The following is a 24,091-nucleotide window of genomic DNA, read 5'->3' as shown; positions in this document are numbered from 1 at the left end:
GGCTCGTTTCTCGTCACGATAAGCATGTGCGCGTGATCACCTAACACACATGCACGCAAATGCGCACGCACGCATTCGAACACACACGCATTCGAACACACACACATTCGAACACACACGCATTCGAACACACACGCAGACAAAATGCACGGACTCATAATATACTCAGATGGAGAGCCAAGGATAAATTTATAGAAAAATAAGAAGATAATATATATTTTATAAGAAAATAAGAAGGACCAAGGAACTCCTATATACAGCTATATTTGTATGACTCCAATATATAGAATTGCAATGAATAGGAGAGAGAGGGGAGGGGGGGGGGGGCAACGAGATTAAAGCACACTGCCTGTAACTTGCAATAATCGTGACTGCAGTGAACTATCCTAATACATAACCTGATTTCAAGAGGCCCCGGTGGGTAGTGTATTTGCAAATTTCTAATACATGAAGCTATTAAAGTCCGTTTGTTCCGCTCTTTACCTCGTGTCGGTGGTGTAGATTGTGACGGCGCACCTCCTTCGATCTCCGCCAGCACAGGAGTGTTGCCCTGATCCTCCTGAACATCTCCAACAGCACGAGGTGTGGGCTCTCTGAATACTGTGCTAAGATCAACAGCGCTTGAACCGACAACGCGCACCATGCACTCTGAGCTGCTCTGCAGCGATACGGTCCACTGGCCTAACGGTGTGAGTCGGTGTGTACATGTTTATAAGCACACACACATGCACATACACACTCACACACACATGCACACACGCACACGCACACAGGCACACAAACACACACACACACACACACACACATTGAACATTGAACATGTTGCATGCTAACGCTTCTCGCACCAATAGTTCAATTCCGCCAAAATACAGCGTGAAATAACTACTTGATAGAATGTGCATGTCTGGGATTTAGAGTTATGTTGCATGTACATGTCCATTATACATTAGGGATGAAACGATTATATATTTTGACTACCGAATAATCTAACCCTTTGTCGATCGGTTATTGGTATTTTTCGATTATTTCTTCCACTGATAGAAGCAGTATTAGAAGCTGAAAAATTCGAAAAATTTCGAATTTGAAAATAGTTGAACCTGTGGAGTTTCTATCTATTCGAATACCACACATGATGACCTAGGTAAAAGCAAAGCATAGCGAGGGGCTGAGCTCCCCGAGCTTTCAAGCTCTCTTGCACACCGCCGAATGGGAGCAGCCAATAAATGGATGGTGGCATGCTTAGGGCAATGAAGAAGAGAACGAAGAAAGATGAACTGATAAAATCAAAGTGTTGTGCCATTTTGTCGCACTCGCTGACTGTATAAGATCTGGTTACGTTGGTGGACAGTTAGTCATAACTCGTAACATTTTGCCCTTCTCCTTTTTATCGGAAAAAATCAAGGCAAGAGAATCAACAATCACTGTAAAATATGGTTAAAGATGGTTTCACATGGATCAAACGAGCCCAACCAGCAAAATAATGTGATAATGTGCTCAGTATAACTATCACACTTCCTCCACAAGGAATATTCCAGAACTTCCGGGAGAGATAGATTCCGGTGCATCACAGAGCTGCCAGGACACTGCCAACACCACTGTGCTGGCCACTGACTTACCAATGGACGGTCTTTCCACATGCATCATCGCATTATTCCCCAAGTTCTTCTTCCATTGGCGATTGTCAAACCCCCGGGTACTGAACAAACAAGAGCAAGACATATTTAGGAGAACATTTCAGTACCAGTAGCAGTTCGAGCAATACAGGATATCCAGCGGCCCTTCATTCTCTCTATCTCTAGCTGGGGGACAGAGTCGGTGTCTCTGGCTTTATGTTTGTCTGTCGCTGTATGTTGTGCCTGTTCCTTTCTGTGGGTGTGGGTGGGTGGGTGTTGTGGTCTGTCTGTCTGTCTCTCAGTCTCCCTCTCTATCCCTTCTCTCCCTCTCTCTCACACTCCCTCTCTCTCCCTCTCTCTCCCTTTCTCTCACACTCTTTCTCACTCTCTCTCCCTTCCTCTCACACTCTTTCTCACTCTCTCTCCCTTCCTACCGGTCTCTCTCTCTCTTACACACTCTCTTTCTCTCTCTCTCTCTCTCTCTCTCTCTCTCTCTCTCTCTCTCTCTCTCTCTCTCGCGCGCCAAAAATCAAATGCACTACGTGTCCTGCTTTAGAACATCGATAGTAATGAAGAATGAGGTCACAGTGTCTGTCTGTCTGTCTGTCTGTCTGTCTGTCTGTCTCTCTCTCAGTCTCCCTCTCTCTCCCTCTCTCTCCCTTCTCTCCCTCTCTCTCACACTCCCTCTCTCTCCCTTTCTCACTCTCTCTCTCTCTCTCTCTCTCTCCCTTTCTCTCTCTCTCCCTTTCTCTCACACTCTTTCTCACTCTCTCTCCCTTCCTACCGGTCTCTCTCTCTTACACACTCTCTCTCTCTCTCTCTCTCTCTCTCTCTCTCTCTCTCTCTCTCTCTCTCTCTCTCGCCAAAAATCGAATGCACTACGTGTCCTGCTTTAAAACATCGATAGTAATGAAGAATGAGGTTACATTGGAAAGGATATGCAAGAATGCTGTATGTGTTCTCACCATTACAAGAACTCCTAATCATGTACGTGTTGTGCAGTAAATGCATCAGATACTAGTTTAATAGCTGAACTTACGCTCCTTCTGGCATTGTCAGGTTGGCAGATACCTGGCCATCGAGGCAGCTTACAAAAGCACTGATCGAGCCGACTGAGGAGTCGGCGGCAACGGACAACGACAGCCCGGACCCGCTGGCCCCTGGCGTCGGCGTGTGCAGTTGCCATGCCAGCAGCACCAGCGGCTTGGCCTTGTACGTCATCCGCATGTAGTTCAGCACTGGTCCGATATTACCACCCAGCACCTGCCGGAGAGGAAAGAGGCACACATACAGGTTTGTGTTCTGTGTAATGCTGAATTGCTCGTGAGTTTAAAAAAAAGTTGAACTCGTATGGTGAGCCAATTTAATGATGGTAGAAAAGAGGCCGGACAAAATGTTACTAGTTATGACTAACTGTCCACCAACGTAACCAGATTATATACAATCAGCGAGTTACGTTGGTGGACAGTTAGTCATCACTCGTAATATTTTGTCCTTCTTTTTTACCATGTTTTTAAAGTTACATAGCTTACTGCCGGGCGCCGAAGAACGAACATGCTAGGGCTTTACCACGTGCAGGACACACATGTGTACACAGTATGTTGTCAGTTGTGGATTGTCAGTCGTACATGAAAAATTGAAAATTAAGAACGGCAGGCTACGACGAAATGGCACATATTCATCTAAAATGGCGGACGCCCACGCTGCATACATGGTATGGGCGCACGTGAGCCCCGCTGGGGGGACACTTGTTCGATTCCGCATACAAATGCATACAAATGCGTGGAAAAGAAGTTTCTTTAATCGCTGGAACTTGCGTGTTTCTTTCGATATAGACTACTGGTCTTCAAGGTATACAATAGTAGTGACCCAACGAAGTGGAATTTGTGGAATACAACGTTCGAGACGGCTCAACAAGTCAAGAGTAAATTGCGAATTTACTATGTACGCAAATGAGAAAACCTACTTGTTTCTCCGCAGCGCTAGTCACGTGCGCCTTCAGTGAATACGTGCCATTCGTCAGTGTGGAGCCATGTAGGGCATATAGCTCAGTGGTAGAGCATTCGACTGCAGATCGAGAGGTCCTTGGTTCAACTCCGAGTGTGCCCTCATAATATTTTTTTGCTTCTTTGCTACCGATGGCCTGAATAATCCCTATGTCTCCTTTTCACTGTTCACATTGTGGCTAGCAGAGTGGCGCAGCGGAAGCGTGCTGGGCCCATAACCCAGAGGTCGATGGATCGAAACCATCCTCTGCTAATTTTTTTTCTTTTTTTCGATTTTGTAGGTTTTCTAAGGATAACATACACATATTCTCCCTTCGTTCGCTGTTGGAGCCTGTGGACCTGAAGTGGCAGCTCTAGACGGCAGCAACACTCGTGGCCTGGCACGGGGTAAGCATGGATGCCGCGAATGGGATTTTCGGTCTTTGACCACTTTGGTGGGTCTGATCTACCCACCTCCCACCGCTTTAGGAGCTGCATTTGCACCTTGATCCATAGAGGGTGGTGGCGTTGCTACGGATACGGAAACTCGGCCTCCCGCCAAGTCTCCCGCGAACCGTGAAATGTTTTTAAACCCCTTAATCAAGTTCATTGCTTTCCTTCCTCTAACTCAACTTCCAAATTCACTGGTTGTGAAGAGCACTGGACTGCGAGGTGAATTGCTATTTCTGGACATTGTACAATTCTGGACATTTCGAGTAAAATAATTTTTCGTCGCGTGTAGAGTCAAGTCAGTCAGGTTGATGAAGTTTTTTCTTGTTGTAGTTGACAGCTGGGTTGTTGTACTCTGAAGTAGTTTCTCCTCGTGTCGGTGCCTTGTTGATAGCCTTCGCTTGCGAGGCATTTCAACGAGTTTTGTGGTACTATGTCGCATGAGAATTTTGAATTTTGAGTAAAATAAGAAGTAATGGACGAATCGTTGGCTTCCCCATGTGCACTCCACTTCAGACTGACGCTGTATAGTCTTGGACCTGTTGGCTGGAAGTGCGAAGAGGCCAACTGCAGTCCACCAATAGAAAAAATAACAAAAATGGTGCAGTATAGGATGCCTTTTGACGCTATTATACTTTCATCATGTCCAGAATTCCATACACTGAAATTTAGGCCAAAAAATTGGCCTGTCAAAAACGTCCTGCTATAAAGTCTCTGGGATCACAGCATGTGCAATTGTCACATATTTGGAAAGATGAAGGATTAGGCCATACAATAGATACAAAAAGATATGAAAAATGTAAAACACACAGCCAGTGGGGTTCTATTTTATTTTCATGTCCAGAAATTGCTATTCACCTCGTAGTAAGCCAATGTTCAGAGCCTGACTTTACTCAAACCGGGATGAAGGCACAATTTTATGCATGAAGGATGCACAAAGGCGCGCTCGTGGTTCACTTCACTCTTCAGATTTGCGTGCTACGATCAAATCATACTTCTCCTGGATACAAGCGGTGCTTTTTTAAATACAGCTCTATAGCATGTACTGAGTACAACAAGGGGAAAGTCGGTGACAAATGAGGGGAATTAGGCCAGTGTTCCGATTTGATGTCCCCTGAACTAGATGCCTCGCATAGCTGCCATGTTCCAGACACACATGGGTGTCTATGTCGATCATTAAGTGACCATCAATTATTGGAGTTTACAAGTCAGATCAGCTCACGTATACGCTTTGCCGGAATTGGAAAGGCTGAAAAAAAGACAAAGTCAAATTCGCACGTCCGCGTTACCACCGGCTATACAATTGCGTTGAGAAACACAACCAGCTTAGGAAGCTTCACTCGTGCCAGGCTACCCCCCCCCCCCCCCCCCCCATGCCTGATCATGCCAGGGCTGAAAGCGCTCATTAACTGTTGCCGCAGCCCTTTGCTCCATTGCTCATGTACAGTCAAACCTCGCTTATCCAGTCCTCTTTCATCCAGATCCCTCTCCATCCAGAAGAAAATCGTTGGTTTCCGATTTACAGCATATGTCATGCATACATACGGTATATGTGTTCGATTATCAGGTTCCCTCGCCGCAGTATCCAAAAAATTGTGGAAACGGATGTGTGCGGTTAGGTCTGGCTGTAGATGGGTGATGCTGTACTTACCCAGAAGATCTGCCCACCGGATGTTGTGGCAATGGTCTTGACTGCATTCTGTGATGGGGATTTGATGCTGCCGCAGCGTCCGGATAAGATGAACACCACCTATCAGAGAGTAAAAATAACAAGGCAGTGGTATGTACAAGTCAGAGAACAAACTGAGCAATGTAGTTGCCGTGAAACCAGCCTATGACGGCCGCTCAAGGGACCTTCAAAACATGGTCTCTGTTACCAGGTGGTCTCCTATCCAGGTTTATTTGACTGGAAGTAGCATCCCTCGGCCGTGGTTGCAATGGTCTTCCGTGACAGGTGGTGGCCGTATCCGAGTGGTTGCCTTGACAGGTTTTACCGTACTGTTGAGCATAGTTATAACTAACTCAGTTCTAGGATTCAAGGAAGTTGACAGCACTGGCCCTGCTAATACACTGCTGGTTTGGTAGTAGTACTACTGCCAGTGGCTGTCCTTGAAACACAGCATATACAGTACTCGTAGTCAGGTTTTTGCCCAGATAAACCCCGGAGTGTACGTAAGCACTAGATAAACCCAAGTGTACGTATGCACTAGGCCATTGGTTGGCTTTGAAGTAAAGCATACAGCCACGGTTTTCCTTAGATAGAACCCTGCGATCAGTCCCTGGTTGATGATCAGTTGAGCGGAATCCCGGGCCCCATATACCAACCAAACTGCCACTGATAATGTTAGTACATAGCGCTACGAAGGTGCTAATTCAAATTAGGTGTGCCGGCCCCCTACGAGCTGCCGGCTCGTGACACCCACTGACTGGAGGAATTGCATTTATGCCAAAACTGGGCAGATAAATGCAAAAAATGGTTATCTGAGGTGGAATACCAGTGCAGTGGCGATAACATTACCACTGGCATTCCATTCTACTAACGTGTTGTTCTTTGGCCTGTAGACGCTCCAGCACGGTTCCGAGCAGGTACTGATCCTTTGGTGTTGAGTCGGAGAAGACGTAGATGGTTGACTTTGGACAGCTGTGCTCGATTGCCGTCAGCAGGGCTAGCAGCATGTTTTCCTGGCAGTCTCCGCCGCCAAACGCTTCCAGCGAATGCAGCGTGTTGTTGAACACCTTTGGGTTGGTTGTCTTGACGTAACGGTCGGTGACTGAGAAGAACAACATAAATAAAACACCATGTGTCGTTCATCCACCGTCCGTAGAGGGCTCAATTTGCCAAAAGGCAGACAGAAGAACGAGCTACAAGCGAGGGTCCCTGGTTCGAGTCCTGGTGGTGACAGTCAATTTTTTCTTCAGACTTCCCGTTTGTCTCTTTCCCTCAAAACCAGTTAAGAAGAACGAGCAGTTGCGGTTTTGTAACTCTGAGTTTCACGAACTGGATCGATCATCAGACGAAAATTGATAAAACACTTACACGCACGCACCCTAAAGGCTGGGGAGAGAAGATGGTTTTAGTTAAAATAATATTTTTCGTTCTTTTTAGCTTGCAAGCTTGTGGCTTGTTTAACTGAACCTCATGTGAACCATGAGTAGTGTGTAGTTATGGCGGTGAGGCCCTGCTGGGTAAAGCAGTAAGTTGGCTGCAACACTGCACAATTTATTGTTTGGATCATTGAGTATTCATAAGTTGAGGGAAATGGAAAAGGGAAAAGTCTGAAAAAAAATTTGCTGTCACCACCAGAACTTGAACGAGGGACCTTTTCTCGAGGCCAACGATGCCCTAACCACCGAGCTATGGTTTGCAATACCTTGTTCGTTGAGTTCTACTGCTACATAGTCATGGACGTGGTGACCAGGCGTACGGCGTAGCTGATTCAGCATTCGATTGGCGTGCTTTCGGACGACGCGCAGCTGCTTCTTCATGCTCGACGTGGTATCCACCACCACAGAGAGGGAGATTCCACCACCGCATGGCTGAGAGCGTGTATTCTCCTGTAGGGGGAACAGAATAGAACACCGAGAAATGTTGGTTTGTGGCTACTCGTCAGGGTGTCCATTAGCCATGGTAGCTACTAGCCAGGGTAGCAATGGTCAGGCCAGGGTCATACAAGTACTAACCAGGGTACCAGTAGCTACTACAAAAAATGTGCAGTGCTGGCAACTGAAATCCGACCCCCTGAGCGGTGGGTTCACATTCTAGCGGTCCCTGTTTCGTAGTTTTACCATCCCGTGTTGGGTCTTTGCGATGTGAGCGCACCGCTCGGGGGTCGGATTTCAGTTGCCAGCACTGTAGTTACTAACCAGGGTAGCCACTTTCCAGGGAAACTAATAGCCCGGGTAGCAACTAAGCAGGGCAACTATTACCCAGGGTAGCCACTAGCCAGGAAAACGTAGGATATGAGAATTATTCTGTGCACATTGAGGACACTAGTCCAACACACAGGTTTGTAGACTAGATGTCTCCCGCACATTGTCCCCACATGATAGTGCAGGGCTTTCTTGTGGGTAGTAACAATTAATAGACAACAACAAAAACAGCAACAACAACAACAACAACAACAACAACAACAACAACATCTCGTATTGGCGATGGTGCCATCGTGAGAATAAAACAACATCCAATACGAGAGGGGGGGGGGGGGAGTAATACACCAAGGCTCAAAAGTAAACACAATTGACACGCACGATACTGAACATAACATTATTTTTCAGGAAAGATAGAATCATCTGCCGGGTTTGGGGTGGTGTTACGTAGAAATGAAGTTGTGGGTACTACCCCTGTAGCAACTGTAAAATTGTAAATTGATCATCTTCACTACCTATCATTTAAAACACACTGGTTGATTAAATTGGCTTCTCCAGTTTCATTTCACCAAGAGGGCATGCTACCAGAGTTTCATAGGGGCAACCCATTAGCATTCTAATAATGCTAATGTATTTCTGTCGGCATGCTTGTTTGAACGTTGGGTGTGGCACCCTTGGACAGTGGACTAGTGCTAGTGTTCTCTTGTCTTTTGCTTTGGTGTAGAATACAGATCATGCCCCGGGGCTGCCAGAAACACAACAGATCTTTTAGATCTCAGTCCGAAAATAAAAACAATCTCTTGAGCCCCATGTACTTGCATACATGGTAATCATCACCACGAACTGAAAACGGGAACTGGAAGACAAGCGATTGCAGTGTGTGTGTGGGGGGGGGGGGAGCTGAATGCAACCGAGAAAGGAAAGGAGAGTATACTGGCTGGGGGCACATGTACTCGTAAATCGTGTGTTTGTCTCTCAACTCAGTGGTGCTTCGATACACAGGCTATTAAATTCAGGAGTACTGTAATTTCACAAATTTTCGGTGTGCCTATTTTCTGTACGTTTGGCGTATCTGTTTGATACCTAAAATTTCAATACACCGAACAAACACTAACACACACATAGTCCAATAGGGAACTGTTTCTCTGTATCTAACATTTCTGTTCACCTGACCTGGCCTTTTGCCCTCATACCGAAAATATTGAGCAACTAAAATGTCTGAAATTAGAGTATGCTCCATGCCTCCATTTTGTTTACTAAGAACACAGCCCTACTGTGACACATGTGCAGACAAACACAAAACAAGACACAGGGGACGTAGCTAGGGACGGCTTGCCCATGTACTGTACAAGGTCAAGGAGCAACTCCACCGACCAGATGTCTCAGCGTTGCAACCAGTTACCTGGCATCGAAACTGGGGTGTGGGAGGGGGGGGGGGAGCATGTATCGCTGCTGTGGCAAGCTTCTGTACTGAGCATGGCTCTCACCTTGTAAGTCATACTTTTCAGGAAAGGACTGTTTGTAAATAATTGCATAGCAGCCACACACGGTTCAATGCAGCATGTCACCTCACTGCTTTCACAATTCCCCTCCTTCAGTACAAGTACTTCAGTAGTACATGTACTTATAAACAAACTTGCCTCTTGGAATGCAAAACAGCAGTATACGTAAACTAAGGTCACCAAAAACCAATTTCTAAGGAATTGTGCTATGATTCAGCCGGTCCGCGATTGGTATCAACTTCCCTGTTCGGGACAGGAGCCCATTGGGAGACAATGCCTCGATGGCTCATGTCACCTTACTCTACTATATACGTAGAAATGCACTATTTACCCATTCTAACATGTCCCTGAATGTCTCACGTGACTGGCTGCCATCAACACCAAGCATGGCACTGTATACATGTAGAGTATGGTCGGTACGGTCAACCAGTGTCAGCGATATTGTTTACATTCTCATGTTGCGAAACGCCGCTCCTGAAATCCGCAAAGTGTTTTTTCCTGGGTATTATAGCAGTGTTTTGTTCAGAGCATCGCGTGGGTCGTTCATATCGAAAGAACTGTGCGACATTGTTTTGCAATTAAAGCTGTGTGGACCCTGGCTTACGTCTTTTGCATACCTATGGGAATAATATTAATATATCATACAGCTTTCGTCCCATTCGTGGAAACGCTCGAGATTCGAGAACCATTTTGTCATCCTTCAGAAACACAATGTGGAGGTTCTCATTGCAATGTTAGTAACATTGTACTGTATGTGTTAAGTTGAATGTGATCCGAAAGACCAGCACGATATGCATGCAGCTTGCACAATTGTCTTTGCTTTCAACCAATCAATGCAGTGGTTGTACGGATTAATGTAGTTTGGCATAATGTCACAGTGCGCACGAATACCACAGGGAATGTAAACTGGGGCAAGACTGACCAGACTGCCAACGACTGAACTAAATAAGCGACCGAATGAAGCGATCAGAGGCGTGAGAAACGTGCAAACTGCAACTGCACAGACATCGTCATCCTCTTATCGGACGGGCAGAATCAGCCTGAGAGGCTGGGCATCACAACTTCAACGTTGCATGCTGCATATTGTTTGACGCCCAGGGTGAAATGTCCCCATGCCAGAGGTAAGAGATATTCAGATTACGCATAAGTGAAGTAGGTCGTTAGCCGACTCAAGATGGAGCTTATCTGAATCACGTATCATGCATGCATGCACTACCCAGGATTACTGACACGCCCTAAGTCCCATTGTCATTTTCTCACCTAGGCAAATGTCATGTTCACCCATCTTCTAATTGACACGCCACACTTCAGATACTGGAATGTTGTTCCAACACAACTACTGCACAGTCCCAGATAGTGAAAGGAACGGTGTGTGGATGGTCTCATGGTCTCATGGTCTCATGCTCTTCTGAATCTGCCTGAGCCCAGTAGCAGCATCTAGGCTAATAGTAATCATGACTGTGCTAGAAGCAGCAGCAACTCATCTACTGTACTGCATTTTAAATTATTATTATTTTATTATTTTGGTGTCTCATAGGCCTGAGGGGTTTCAGATGGAACTTGGAACGCGAGGTGTCTGGCACATGGCTTCAAATTCCGTGCATGGGAATGTTCCTTTTCCGTGTGAATGACGCGTAACTGTTAGATGTACATGTATGATTTAGGGGTCGTCCATAATTAATATCGAACTTTTTTTCACAAAAACGAAATAATTTCGTTATGGGGTGGGAGGGGGTTGACCAATTTCGTTTCAGAAAACATTGATTCATGTACATGGCCGTTGTATATGCATGTATGTCAACATTTTTTACGTTCTGAGGGGGAGGGAGGGAGGGGTTGGGTCTAAACTAAAATAATTCGTTTGGTGAAAAAAGTTCGATATTTACGGACGGCCCCTTATCCATCGAATCTGCATGTAGGCCTATTGACTATTGTAGGAGCTGGGTTTTTTTAAGTAAAAAATTCGTTTGGTGAAAAAAGTTCGATATTTACGGACGGCCCCTTATCCATCGAATCTGCATGTAGGCCTATTGACTATTGTAGGAGCTGGGTTTTTTTAAGTAACACACAATGTCGACTACACCATATACATGTACATGTACGTGATTGTACAATGTCATGTAGCTTAGTTGAGGCTTAGCGGTGGTACATCGCTGGTCTAAAGCCAAGGTTTTTAGGGGCCGTCCGTAAATATCGAACTTTTTTCACCAAACGAATTATTTTAGTTTAGACCCAACCCCTCCCTCCCTCCCCCTCAGAACGTAAAAATTGTTGACATAGACATGCATAATATACAACAAAAGTCGCAAGTGTGTCACTGCTCCTATGGCCATGTACATGTATCGAAGTTTTCTGAAACGAAATTGGTCAACCCCCTCCCACCCCATAACGAAATTATTTCGTTTCGTGAAAAAAGTTCGATAATTACGGACGACCCCTTAGTTTGAGAATACTTCGAAGAAGTAATAGTTGACATTCAATTATTCCTCAGACTTGCACCCTTCTAGTTCCACCTTAGTATTCGGCCAGTATGATTAGTGCTAACTTCGTCTTGACCCCCCCCCCCCCGGGGGGGGGGGTGAGACATGGGGAAGTCATTACCCGCCTCTCCGCACTGGGAGTACAGCTCGCTCGACTGTCTCTACTGAGTGAAGAGGATCCGCACCTTTATCAGGTGAGCCGCTACATTCTCGCAACAGGGAAGTAAGTAGTTCAGGCAAAAGTGATCCCTAGGCACCAAAACTTTGCGGCTAGCTTTCTTGTACAGTGGATCGTTCTGGGGATGGCTTTTGCGCGAACCCCAGAGTAGCGAGGGAACAATTACATCCTACTGCAGTCCATATTATACTTATTAGTAAGTTATTACACGTGTAGCGGTATGACAGCCACAAAGAATGCCGCCCCTGGAGGGCGACAATATGGTTGACACGGCATATCATCAGCCTGATCAGCGTCCTCATCTCGCATAGCATATGGTGTACATGTAATAATTATTATGATGTATACGTCTCTTGTGTCTACTTGGCATTATGCCCCATGCTGTTGAAAGGAGACCCTTGAACTAACGTTGGTTCATAGCAACATCGACCTCCATCAAGAGTCAAGATGCAAGAGCCTCTCGATGTCTCATCTTGTGCGCCCTACCACGCCAGCACCAACACTGGCCCGATGGTGTCTTCTCTCAGACTGGGGGGACAGAGACCAGCGATAAGAGACAGTGCATGCGTGTATGTGGTCTGCTGGACTAGACAAAGAGTTTACACTCGACATAGTAACACTGTGTACAGTGTACTGAGCTATAGTCTATAAGAAGATCACGAATAGAATACACATGATAGCAGCATGGAGACGTGTTGACTGCTATTTTCAAGAGTGGAGTGGACGGTTATGTAAAGTGCCACTTGAACTCGTAACTGCAAAAGGATACTCCCCAAGAGGTCTAACACAGACCTAGGTCCTAGCTATAGCTAGGATCTCCACACAGTAACTGTACAGTACACTAATGTTGGAGTAGCGCTAGTACTACTACATGTACTACGAGAATGTGATTGTATGTGATTACCTCGAATGGTTTACAATCTGTATCACAATATCATTATTTGTGGGGTCAGGAATAAAGGATGTGTTACCAGTATGTGATTGTGAGACATCCTTCATGATTGCCACAATCAGCTTGCCTTGTGTTGCGTGGACTGTTGAGATTCCCCAAGATGCGGATGCCATGACGAACCCTGCACCGACCGTGTCAGCGTCATGATCGTGGAGCAGTGCAACAGGTTTCTGGTGCAATGAATTATTATTTCCGTACACTACGATCTAGATTCATACCGCACCTGGCCGTGCAGGAGCATGGAGTGTGGTGTGCTTCATTCGCAGCTATGAAGCCTTGACCACCGCAGGGCAGAAGATTGAGTTCTTTGACGGGGCTACCGCTGCAACCCTCATAGTCATACCTACCATGACTACACGCATGCCGGCAAAATCCCATCTTTACAGCCACATGGTCCAACTCTAGCTCTCTAATACTAGACTCTATTACACTTTACAGTCAACTTCGCTAATAACGACTGTGGATATAACGACAATTCGCGAATAACGAGAGCATTTCCATGCCCAGAGCAAAGTCCCTTCCAACTGTAACACATAAATAAGAGACTTCGGGTATAACGACACTTCGCGAATAAGGACACTTTTTTGATGCCCCGCCGAGTGTCGTTATAAGCGAAGTTGACTGTATGTAGTTTATTGCATTCCCAACTCATCACAACCACGCGCTCTTCAGCCGAACCATACAGACACCAGCAAGGACACTTCCGTTGAGCTCTGTCGCAATATTTAGTTCTATAGTATGTAGTAGTCTTTTTATTGTAATAGATCTAGATGACTTGTACTTGTAGGCTCTACCATACTAGTACATGTACGTCTTCAAGGTCGATGCGAACTGATGCCGTGATGGTGATGGTATGAGATATATTTGCAAGATTCGACAGAATCGTTTACAGCTAGATAGAGCACGTGGAGTCGAGTCGTCAAACGTATTCGGCAGTGGAAGTATTCCATAGCCGCTGTTCACAACAGAGGCGTTAAAGGGGAAGTGCATCGATTTTTCAAGTAGGGCTCAGATGAAAGACAATTGGATATCGGTTCCGATGGTATATCTCTCGCTTGCGTACGGCAAGGGAAACTTGCCATATCGCCGATTTCCTGATCCCGTTTCCATGGCGACTACAGGTGATGACGCACATTCTGCTTAGCTCCGTGAGAGAGAAGGTCGATCACTGCAGAATTGTGTCATTTTCAGTTGTCTTCTTGTATTCACGAAGTGAAAGAAGTACTGTGTTCAATGCTGTTAGTGCCGTGAACTGTTTATTAGTAGTCCTCTCCGTTGTGTACTGGGACGTGACACCGACAGGGGAAAGCTGGAGTGCGGAGACGTTAGCTGGCAAGCGAAAATCGTGACGAACCAAGTGCTGAAATCTTGGTTGGGACAAATCAAACGTTCAGCATTTACCTCAACCAAGGACCATGCCGTTTGCTCTTTCCACTTCCTGAAGATGGATGCGCTGCCTGCTGGAGACTCTCCTATCTCTCGTAACATCTTCTGAAGCCAGGTGAGACGACGAGTAGTGGAGATTAGCGAACGAAATAATGTCGTATGTTTTGAAATTTTTGCTGAACATTTCTCAGGAGAGATGGCGAATACCAAGCATCTTCTCCTAGTCTAGAGAAACCATTTCGTAGGCTACATTCCGCCTAGGGAAATGGCTGGGGAGGACACACTTGGAGGAGAACGAAGTAAGTGATCTTGTTTATGTTGTTCTTTAATATTGCAATCTTATGTTTGACGAACATGCGGCATGGTGCATAGTTGGTCGTTGAGTGCCTGCATGTGCATGTATAAGTGTGTGCTGATAAACACTTCCTATGCAAGAATCTGACACTCATGCTCTCTTTCTTTCTTGCAGTATGTGCGCACGTGTGTGTGTGTGTGTGTGTGTGTGTGTGTGTGTGTGTGTGTGTGTGTGTGTGTGTGTGTGAGTGTGTGTGTGTGTGAGTGTGTGTGTGTGAGAGAGAGAGAGGGAGAGAGAGTGTGTGCAGGAGCAGCGTGGAGCATGCCAGTGTGATCGCTGTGGCCGTTGCTTTCTTAGCTGTGGCGTTCTTGCCCGTCACAAGTGTGTGGCTCAGCCCCCAACGACAGTGGAGCCGTGTTGTGGTGAATACTGTGTGTCCCGCGACCGCTGCTTCCGTTCGGTCCAGGGCAGGAATAGACACAGCTGCTGAAGCTCTCCCCGGTCGTACGTCAGTCTCGTGGCAGATGACCCGAACTCTCATTTTGTGTGTGTGTTTGTGTGTGTGTGTGTGTGTGTGTGTGTGTGTGTGTGTGTGTGTGTGTGTGTGTGTGTGTGTGTGTGTGTGGTGTATGTATATGTATGTGTGTTGCTCCCTACGTAGCCGGACAAACTCTTGTTTTTGTGTCCCGGGCGCCATGGGGCGGCGTTCTCCCATTCTCTCTCCACTGCCCCTCCGGGCCCACGTGGCTGTGACTCGACAGGGCAGGGCAAGTGTGTGTATGGCGCATGGTGTGTGCTGGCATGTCTGTATAAATATGTTGGACAGGAATTTGTTCACCCACAACGTTGACGGAAAACCATGCTAGGTGTTGCTGGAATGTATGGAGTCGGCGAGCACTTACAATAACTTACGTCACGTCACAACAAAGAACGGTGCAGTGTTTGACCCTCATGTAAACATGATGGTGATGGTACCTCACCTAAGCTACCCATGAAGCTAGAAAGAACATCAGGTCAACAGAATTGTACCAGAGGAAAGCATCTATTGCCCGAACTTCTTCATATGAAATGAACAATAACCTTCTCCATAGAGACAACATGCAGATGAAGTGTATGGACAAATAATATATAAATAGGCCATTCACTGAGGGCATGGAATGATCTCTACGTGTAGATTGAATAGACACATGCACGTCTGCAAGGAAAGCATTTGTTCATGGGTTAGTTCATGGGCTGATTGAGTTCACAAGGACTAAGTTCATATAATGCCATCTCTCCTGAGCAGCAAAATTTCAAAACATACGACATTACTTGATTTCGTTCGCTAATCTCCGCTACTCGTCGTCTCACCTGGCTTCAGAAGATGTTACGAGAGATGGGAGAGTCTCCAGCAGGCAGCGCATCCATCTTCAGGAAGTGGAAAGAGCAAACGGCATGGTCCTTGGTTGAGGTAAATGCTGAACGTTTGATTTGTCCCAACCAAGATTTCAGCACTTGGTTCGTCACGATTTTCGCTTGCCAGCTAACGTCTCCGCACTCCAGCTTTCCCCTGTCGGTGTCACGTCCCAGTACACAACGGAGAGGACTACTAATAAACAGTTCACGGCACTAACAGCATTGAACACAGTACTTCTTTCACTTCGTGAATACAAGAAGACAACTGAAAATGACACAATTCTGCAGTGATCGACCTTCTCTCTCACGGAGCTAAGCAGAATGTGCGTCATCACCTGTAGTCGCCATGGAAACGGGATCAGGAAATCGGCGATATGGCAAGTTTCCCTTGCCGTACGCAAGCGAGAGATATACCATCGGAACCGATATCCAATTGTCTTTCATCTGAGCCCTACTTGAAAAATCGATGCACTTCCCCTTTAACATGCGCAGTTGTTGACTGAACAAGGCACACAGTACATGTACAGCGTACGACAATACCACCACCGTCTTGAACAGGGAGAGCAGACGGTGACCTAGGCGACCTTTCTGCCGGCCGTTAGTCTCTACATGACTAGACGTAGATCTACGTATGGAGCGAGCTGAAGGCATCATCAAATCAAAGGCGAAGAGCACTCAGTCAGCAATTACGACAGTCAGCAACTACTCCGTGCGTAGCTTCAGAGTTGAGCAATATTCTCCGTGAACAAGCCTAAACTAAAGCAACGGCACGGGATTGGTACAACGGTGTGATCGATGGTTCTACTCGTTTTAGGACTTGGCTGTGAACCCGTGATACTCGGTGACGACTAACTCACGCCGCACCTTCTCTGATCTGAAGTGATAGCCTAACATGATTCGCCATAGTCCAACATACATAATGAGCTTGATTGGAAATTCAAAAACCCATGTACATGATGTACTTATCAAGCTATTGAGGCCGTGTACCGAGGGTAAGTACAAGTCATGTACGTGATGTACTTCTCTTTCTGAACCTAGAAGATATGTGTTGTTGTAGATATGGGTGATGTTCCGGTGCTCGTGGATTGATCGAAAAGACGTGGACCCTTTCCTCCACGACCAGAAACACAACCTAGTTGCTTGATGTCTGGTGATTGTGAATTCGTCAGGCAGAGTTGCATCGCCGCTTCCTCTCTCTCTACTGTAAATTGCAGTTGTGAGCGTTCGGAGGCTGCGTGGGAGGATAATGGCTGTGTTTCTAGCTGTGCACTGCAGCGAGAAATGCACTGGAAAGGGTGTGCCAATGTTGCGCATCTCCACGGCCTAGCCCTGCAGAGTCGATCTTCAGAGCGGCTGGAAGCACGAGAGACATCCCACTTCCAGTCTGGCAAATCGAAGGGAAGCTAATTACCTTCTAATCAAGCAAACAATGTGTTCCTAAGATCAGCCATGCATGATACGACATGAAACCAGCAATGTCTGCAATCTTGTACATTCATGTCCACACGAACAGGTATGGTACTGGGCCATGGCATGGGGGCAACACGAAATCAGCACCGTGACCCCAACTGTGCACGTGACATTCTACCTGTGAAGCAGTGCAGTAGCGGATATCGTAAAAGCAGAACTTTTCGGCTGAGTAATATTTTCGGTATTCTCCAAAATTGGCGGTTGGGTGAGGGACATTTTCGGTAAACCCGTTTTAAGTGTACTAGTAGTAGTGTTACTGAGCCGATAATAAATGTTTTAAAAAAAGAGAGAAGAAAACATCATCTTTTTACAGTCGTGGATAGTTGCTGCATAACTCGTTCTCATTTTGTGTTCTTCTCTTCTTTACGTTTTATTTTAGGTAGAAATTGTCGGCACCGAAGTTACCAAAAATAAAACACCACCAACAATTTCTGCGCGACAGTGTTGTGGAACTTGTGGTGTTTTGCCCCACCAATTTATTGAATCCCGAAGACCAGCCGTTGACCACTATTATGCACAACTCAACCATTCGCTACCCTGTTATTGAGCACACCTTCTCGTTTGGTCTGGTGAATCCAAATAAAATCAATCAATCATCACCGAACATACTAGCGCTAGTACTGTAGTAAATTTACCTAGCCACCACTTGCTGCTAGTGAGTGATTGAGTATTGGTGTTTATAATTATAGCCCTTGCTGCAGACAGCCGTCCGAAATTTAAAAATTAATTCCATCAATTATGAGCTCGGATGGCCGGAGAGCCAAGGATTATTAATTTTATGAAAATTCCATCAATTATTTTCATCATTTGACCAGCGAAGCGTCTGTTGCACAGATCTGCATGCCGGCCCTTGGGTCTGCTTTCATTTTGACCTGGACCTCTGAAGTCTGTGGTCACACATCCATTCCAGGTGATAATGGAATTATCCTGTCATGCAGAATCTGTAGTTGGCCATTACCCCATGCAGCGCTGCACTGGCTGTGCATGTGTTGTGCTGGTAGGTGTTCCCACTCTGGCCCTGGGTCTGGCAGGCTAGCTCAGTCTCAGCTGAATGGTATGGACGGGAGAATTAGAGAGTACTGCGGGATTCGCAGCACGGAGGTACAAGCTGCTGGTAAGAAGGTCGTGTCACAAACATTCTTGCTCAGTATGGGACAGAAAACCCTAGACTGGCTAGAGCAGCTAGCTACATGTATGTATCCGCGCACATTATGTACAGGTTTTTCTCTAAATCTAATCCCCAGCATCCCAGATTGCAAGGCTGAAGAATTGACCGCCACTATTTAGCCTGGTCTACACCACACAGCTATGAAGTGACTTTTCTGGCCAGTAAATCCACACACGCACACACACACACACACACACACACACACACACACACACACACACACCATGTACACACAAATTCACAATCGCACGCGGAACGCCTGCAACTGGCAGGATCAGAGGTGATGCTGTCTGTTTCTGAGCAAGAAAACGCTGTACACTCTTACTCCACTCGTAATCTGTCACTTCCTCATAATGAAAGTCCTCATGTGTATTGTGCTATAAAGGAACAATGAACGATAAAATCATAGTCCATTGATAATAATACTAGTAATATGCTTACGGTTCAGTGGTTCACCGTGATCACGATCCGTGAAACATTATTTTAGAGCACATTATCCACAGTCATGGTATAATTATGTACTTTGAGAATGTCTTGCCGTACCGATTTCTCTATCATTATCGCTTCTCTCAGTCTGCCATGACGGTGCTTGGACCGGAATGCAGCCATAGTTCAGCTTGACGCGTTGTGGCTTTTGTGGTTCAGTTTTTTTTTGTTTTGTTTCCATTGCGGCCCTCTAAGCACCTGGTCACACCACTCCACTAATTAGCTGCAAATCTTCTTATAGCCGAAGCAGGTGTGAATGTCCTCTCTCCAAGGGGTGCTGCGCAGGTCTCCCCAGCGACCTAAAGCCATGAACAAGCTGGGGAGAGGTGCTATTGAAGATAACACTAGTGGGGGTTCTGACGAGGTTTGTGCGCCTCCAAGACATCCACTCATCCGGCTCAACGTGATTTGGATGTCTCTGCTTCTGCTGTTATGTTTCATGCCAGTTTCTAGGACCAGCTGGTAGTGGTGGAACAAGACAGTGATTCTAAAGGCGAATCCCAGCGGGTGAGAATTATATCATCACATACATAGTCATTCTACACCATCCCATTCGCCTAGAGATTATAACGGTTCCCGTCTATGCATAACTCTGGTCCGTGCATGTAGCTAGCCAGCTAGCGACATGCCCGAAGCTGAACTAAACAGGTGGCCTTGTGTGTTTCAAACCTAAAATTATTTCAGAGCGTGAGTCCGAACATTGTATGTACAGTGTAGTAAATACTAAATACCTCCAAAATATCGTTCACAGGTCATCTGGCATCCCTGCCGGTACATGAAATTCCGTGTTGAAATACCAGACGGGGCTAAACACAGTCGAGTCCCAGAGGATATCTTCCTCACCTACATAGTGCCTTTTTACGTGTACTGTAGCTACACAAGCTTCGTTGAACTGGTGAAAACAAAGCTCGCCTACTGCATCACCAGATCACTGCAATTATGTAGTGTTGCCGTGTTCATACGAGACCGTTGACCATGCCAAGGACACCATGACTGTAGATAGTGCTGGCCCAAGGACGTATGGAGATACGCTGGTCTGTCGTCGAGTGTTTCGTTCAACAACACTACGTACTGTGTTGCCTTTTCGACTCAAGATCCACTTCCCTTGCAAGCCTAGCGGACCCGCTACAAGGACCGGATCAAAGAGCGCAAGCTACTGCATCACCAGATCACACATCACTACAACAAGTACAAGTACAATTGATGTTTCGTGTGGGATTTGTCCGAAGTGCTGATCTGGTCAGGAGTCAGCTTGCCGCCCAGAGCTAATGCCTGCAATGGGTGTAACCTGACGGTTCACTACCGGATAAGTAGCGCAGCGCTGAAACGGCATTGTTCTTGCAGTGCCACACGTGTGGAGAACGAGACACCAGTACATCCGTCCATTCATGGTCAGCTAAATGTTGCCTTTGAATGGGATACGACTGTAGTAGTGCTAGTGCCGGGGTTGAGAAAAGGTGGAGGCAAACAGTCGCAGCTCATACCGGCCCACTTATTAAAACCCTTACTAGTTCGGTTGACATCCGTCCGAGTAACGCAGATTTGCAACAATGTCACATGAAATCTGTACTACGTTCGACTTCTTTGAAGACACCAGACATTACAAACTGCAACCAGTTCCTAGCTCGGTCTGATCTAGAGGAACCGTGGTTGGCAGACCTCCAGACGGAACGCTGCTGTCGAGGGCCATTGGGTTTTCTAGCCTCGGACCACACGCAACAATCAGAGATCTCAGAACGAGTCGTCAATCTGGCAATTACCGACAGCTTCTGCCTGTGCGCACAGGGCTGTGCTGGACCCTGGGCATCGACCCGTTAGGGCAAGTGTATGATTGCGTGACGAGGAGCAACAAGCCAACATCACAGAATCAGCGGAGGCAACGTGTGGCCCGCTAGATTCTAAGTTTAGATTCGCTCGTGAACCATCCACGGAATGCAGGTGACAATGTAACACAGTAAAACCCAGCGAAGTGACGGAGAGAACAGGCAGCGCTCTTTCAAGACACGGACTTTTGGCGAACACGGGATCAAAGTTTCCCACGCACATGTACACACTATGCTGCTGCCACTTCGGGATACAATCATGATTATAAAGTGCGCGAACACTGAGAATCTTTGGTACAGTAGACTATCGGGATATAGTGAACACTTGCATAAGTTGCGACACAGGATTACATGTACAAAGACATCTACCCCAGCACGATCTACTGGCTTCCCCACGGACGGAACGTTCAACCAACACCCCCCCTTCAACCAGGCCAGATCACCCATGCCACACATGCACACTTGGCGGCAGCTAAAGCTTCAAAACATTGTAATTACTATTAATTTTGTAGTTTCCATGACTTGTCCACTTTCTAAAGCAGGTGGCCGAGACGACCGCGTGAGGTGTAAGTCACTTTTCTAATTATTATTTTGATGTGAGCGTTGTACTTGCCCCCACATCTCACAGTCACACAGAGCTAGCACAGCACGAACTGCAGTCCTGATTGGCTAGTACATGTACATGTACAGTCATGTACATTGTAATACATGTACTAGTACTAGTTTTAAGTCGAAAGCGGCGGTTAGTGATAGCGCTGATCCTTCTGTCTGTGGGAATTAGCTACATCGTTTCATCGGTTTGTCTACGCGGAAGACAAACGGTAGCAGCTTTAATACTGCAGGCTTTAGAAAGTGGACAAGTCATGGAACAATTATTTGTTGAAGCGTTAGCTGCCGCTATGCTAGCTCTGTGTGAGATGTGTAAGCAAGCACAACGCTCATATCAAGTCAAAATAGAAAAGCGACTTACCCCTCGCGCCGTCGTCTCGACCACCTGTGCGTTGCCGACGGGCAGAGTTCCACACACCAGCAGCGACCCTAGGCCGCATAGCAGCAACAACGCTGCTCGGCTGCACGCCATTTCCGCACCTCTAAAGTGAACCCAAGTTCAAGTGCAGTTCCTCACTGCACCGCACTGGAAATTCCACCTCGGCAGAAAGTAGAGCTGAATATACTTCTTCCTTCTCTCTAAAGCAATGATCAAATTTATGGGAAGTTGTTACAGTATTAGTATGCCATCGCCTAGCAGTTAGTTATGGTGACTTGCCATTTCAGTGCCACCCGTTCAGCCCGCGACTAGATCAGCGCCGGACTTTTCAGCGCTACCCCGCGCCTCGCGAGGCACAGCGCCAGAACTAGCAGCAGATGGTCGGGAGCTGGAGAACACTGCATGCGCGGTCACGTGAGCCAAGTCCGTAAAAAATGACTGTGATCTAGTACTCTGCTCATACATGTATAGCGCATGCACGCCGATTCCATGCACGTGTGAATGTCACGTGAATCACAGAGTATCGGCAAGACCCGTACCCGAGCTACGTAGTATACGACACAGTCATACCGGTATTATGAATATGACTCATAATAATTGGGTAGACATCGCTAATAGTAATATCCATTACTGCTGCGCTGTCTTCTTTCACCAAAATATTAATTGGCTCACCAATGACCATCCAGTATATTGATTTGTTATACTTCAAAGTACTAGCAGTAGTAGTTTACTGAATTTGTTTGATGATACGTGTACATGTATGTGCAATTGATTTTGCCGGTACAAGATGCACAGACGGGCGCAGTTCACGCGACATAGCACGGAGTAACTCGCAGGCGCACATCAAGCAACTCGTTATTGTACAAGACTAGTACTAGTAGTCTACATGTAGTAGGTTGGACTCTTCTCTTCGCCATGTAACTGTTAGGCGCTGCATCTGCCGCTATAATTATGGTGTTATAGCGCCGATATTAGCGGCCGTCGTGAGTTCTCTTCTGGACGGGACACAATCACACAGGCTTCAGCTTTCAGACGGATCGACACAGACACATTTTGCGTATTTTTAAAAACACACATCGAGAGCTAGCTAGTATTACTTGTAACAATCGTCGACAATGACCATGATGACAATGTCAGTCATGCGACTCCTGACCAGTCACCTGATACTGATTAGTGATTACTCGAGTAAAATAATCATTTCGCCTCCGTCTAATCTGCGCACCGCGTGACTTGCTTGGTGCTTGGATCCATGGACTCTAGTCTAGGCTAGCTCTTTCGTGAACCTATCCTATCACCTGCTGGTTCGAAGTCCATGCAGTCTCTTGGTTGGGGTGGACGTGGATCTTGGGGGAAAACGCGATACGACATCAATACAAGGACATGCATGACCCGTGCCTAGCGCTTGTGGGCCTGTGAGTTTGTGACCTGTACTCAGGCTGTAGTGTAGAATGTAGATCCTACACCAATGACTATATGATCATGTAGACCATACCTGACAGTACTGCACGTACACTGGCTGCACGGATTTGAACAAGGGTTAGTCCACACGGCTACAATGACGGAACGAGTATCAAGACTGAAGAGTTTGTGACAACAATCAGAAAGCGGTTTTCTGATTGACGTGATAAGGGTCAAATCAGCCAACTAGACTACTTCCGAGTTCAGACACGACTTCCACAGCATGACCAGTGGTGACATGTACGACACGAGAGAGGTCTTCCGGTTCCCTGAGCTGATACCTGCTGATCATCAACTCACTGCAGTGCAGACAGACACTGACTACTGAGTCAGTGTCGACAGTGCAGTCTTTCAGACTCAGAGCGAGAAGCCTACTGAGCTCGACGACTCTACACACTCAGTACAGTGCTATACAGTCAACTACTACGAACACCATCGTGCAGGAGTTCTGTGTCGCAGGCCGACATTCTATATACAGTCGTCCCTCTCTAATCCAGCACTTTATAATCCAGCACCCTCGATAAACCAGCACAATTTTCAGTTGCCAAAATGTCCAGTAAATCAGATTTTGTTATTCCAGCACCCTCCCTAAAAG

The 24,091-nt window shown here is 46.5% G+C and overlaps 1 protein-coding gene and 2 non-coding genes across 3 annotated transcripts in view; 2 read left to right on the top strand and 1 right to left on the bottom strand.

The window, feature by feature from the left end:
- Positions 1 to 22,253, bottom strand: part of LOC135822608 (uncharacterized) — a 43,165-nt gene extending 20,912 nt beyond the window's left edge. The window contains exons 1-8 of the mRNA XM_065335423.1: positions 22,021 to 22,253; positions 7,420 to 7,603; positions 6,590 to 6,819; positions 5,700 to 5,798; positions 2,653 to 2,876; positions 1,617 to 1,696; positions 484 to 681; positions 1 to 40 (exon numbers count right to left, since the gene is read on the bottom strand). Of these exons, the coding sequence (XP_065191495.1) occupies positions 1 to 40; positions 484 to 681; positions 1,617 to 1,696; positions 2,653 to 2,876; positions 5,700 to 5,798; positions 6,590 to 6,819; positions 7,420 to 7,603; positions 22,021 to 22,131 (1,166 nt within the window). The 5' untranslated portion in view covers positions 22,132 to 22,253. The remainder of the gene's footprint in view (positions 41 to 483; positions 682 to 1,616; positions 1,697 to 2,652; positions 2,877 to 5,699; positions 5,799 to 6,589; positions 6,820 to 7,419; positions 7,604 to 22,020) is intronic.
- Trnac-gca (transfer RNA cysteine (anticodon GCA)) lies at positions 3,651 to 3,722 on the top strand. Its single transcript has one exon. It is a non-coding gene; the product is annotated as a tRNA-Cys (tRNA).
- On the top strand, positions 3,801 to 3,872 carry Trnam-cau (transfer RNA methionine (anticodon CAU)). The gene has a single exon. It is a non-coding gene; the product is annotated as a tRNA-Met (tRNA).
- Positions 22,254 to 24,091: the final 1,838 nt, after the last annotated feature.

Source organism: Sycon ciliatum, chromosome 8, assembly GCF_964019385.1.
Source record: "Sycon ciliatum chromosome 8, ocSycCili1.1, whole genome shotgun sequence".
NCBI lineage: Eukaryota > Metazoa > Porifera > Calcarea > Leucosolenida > Sycettidae > Sycon > Sycon ciliatum.
The sequence above is the reverse complement of the archived record's forward strand: the minus strand, read 5'-3'. Positions and strand labels throughout refer to the sequence as shown.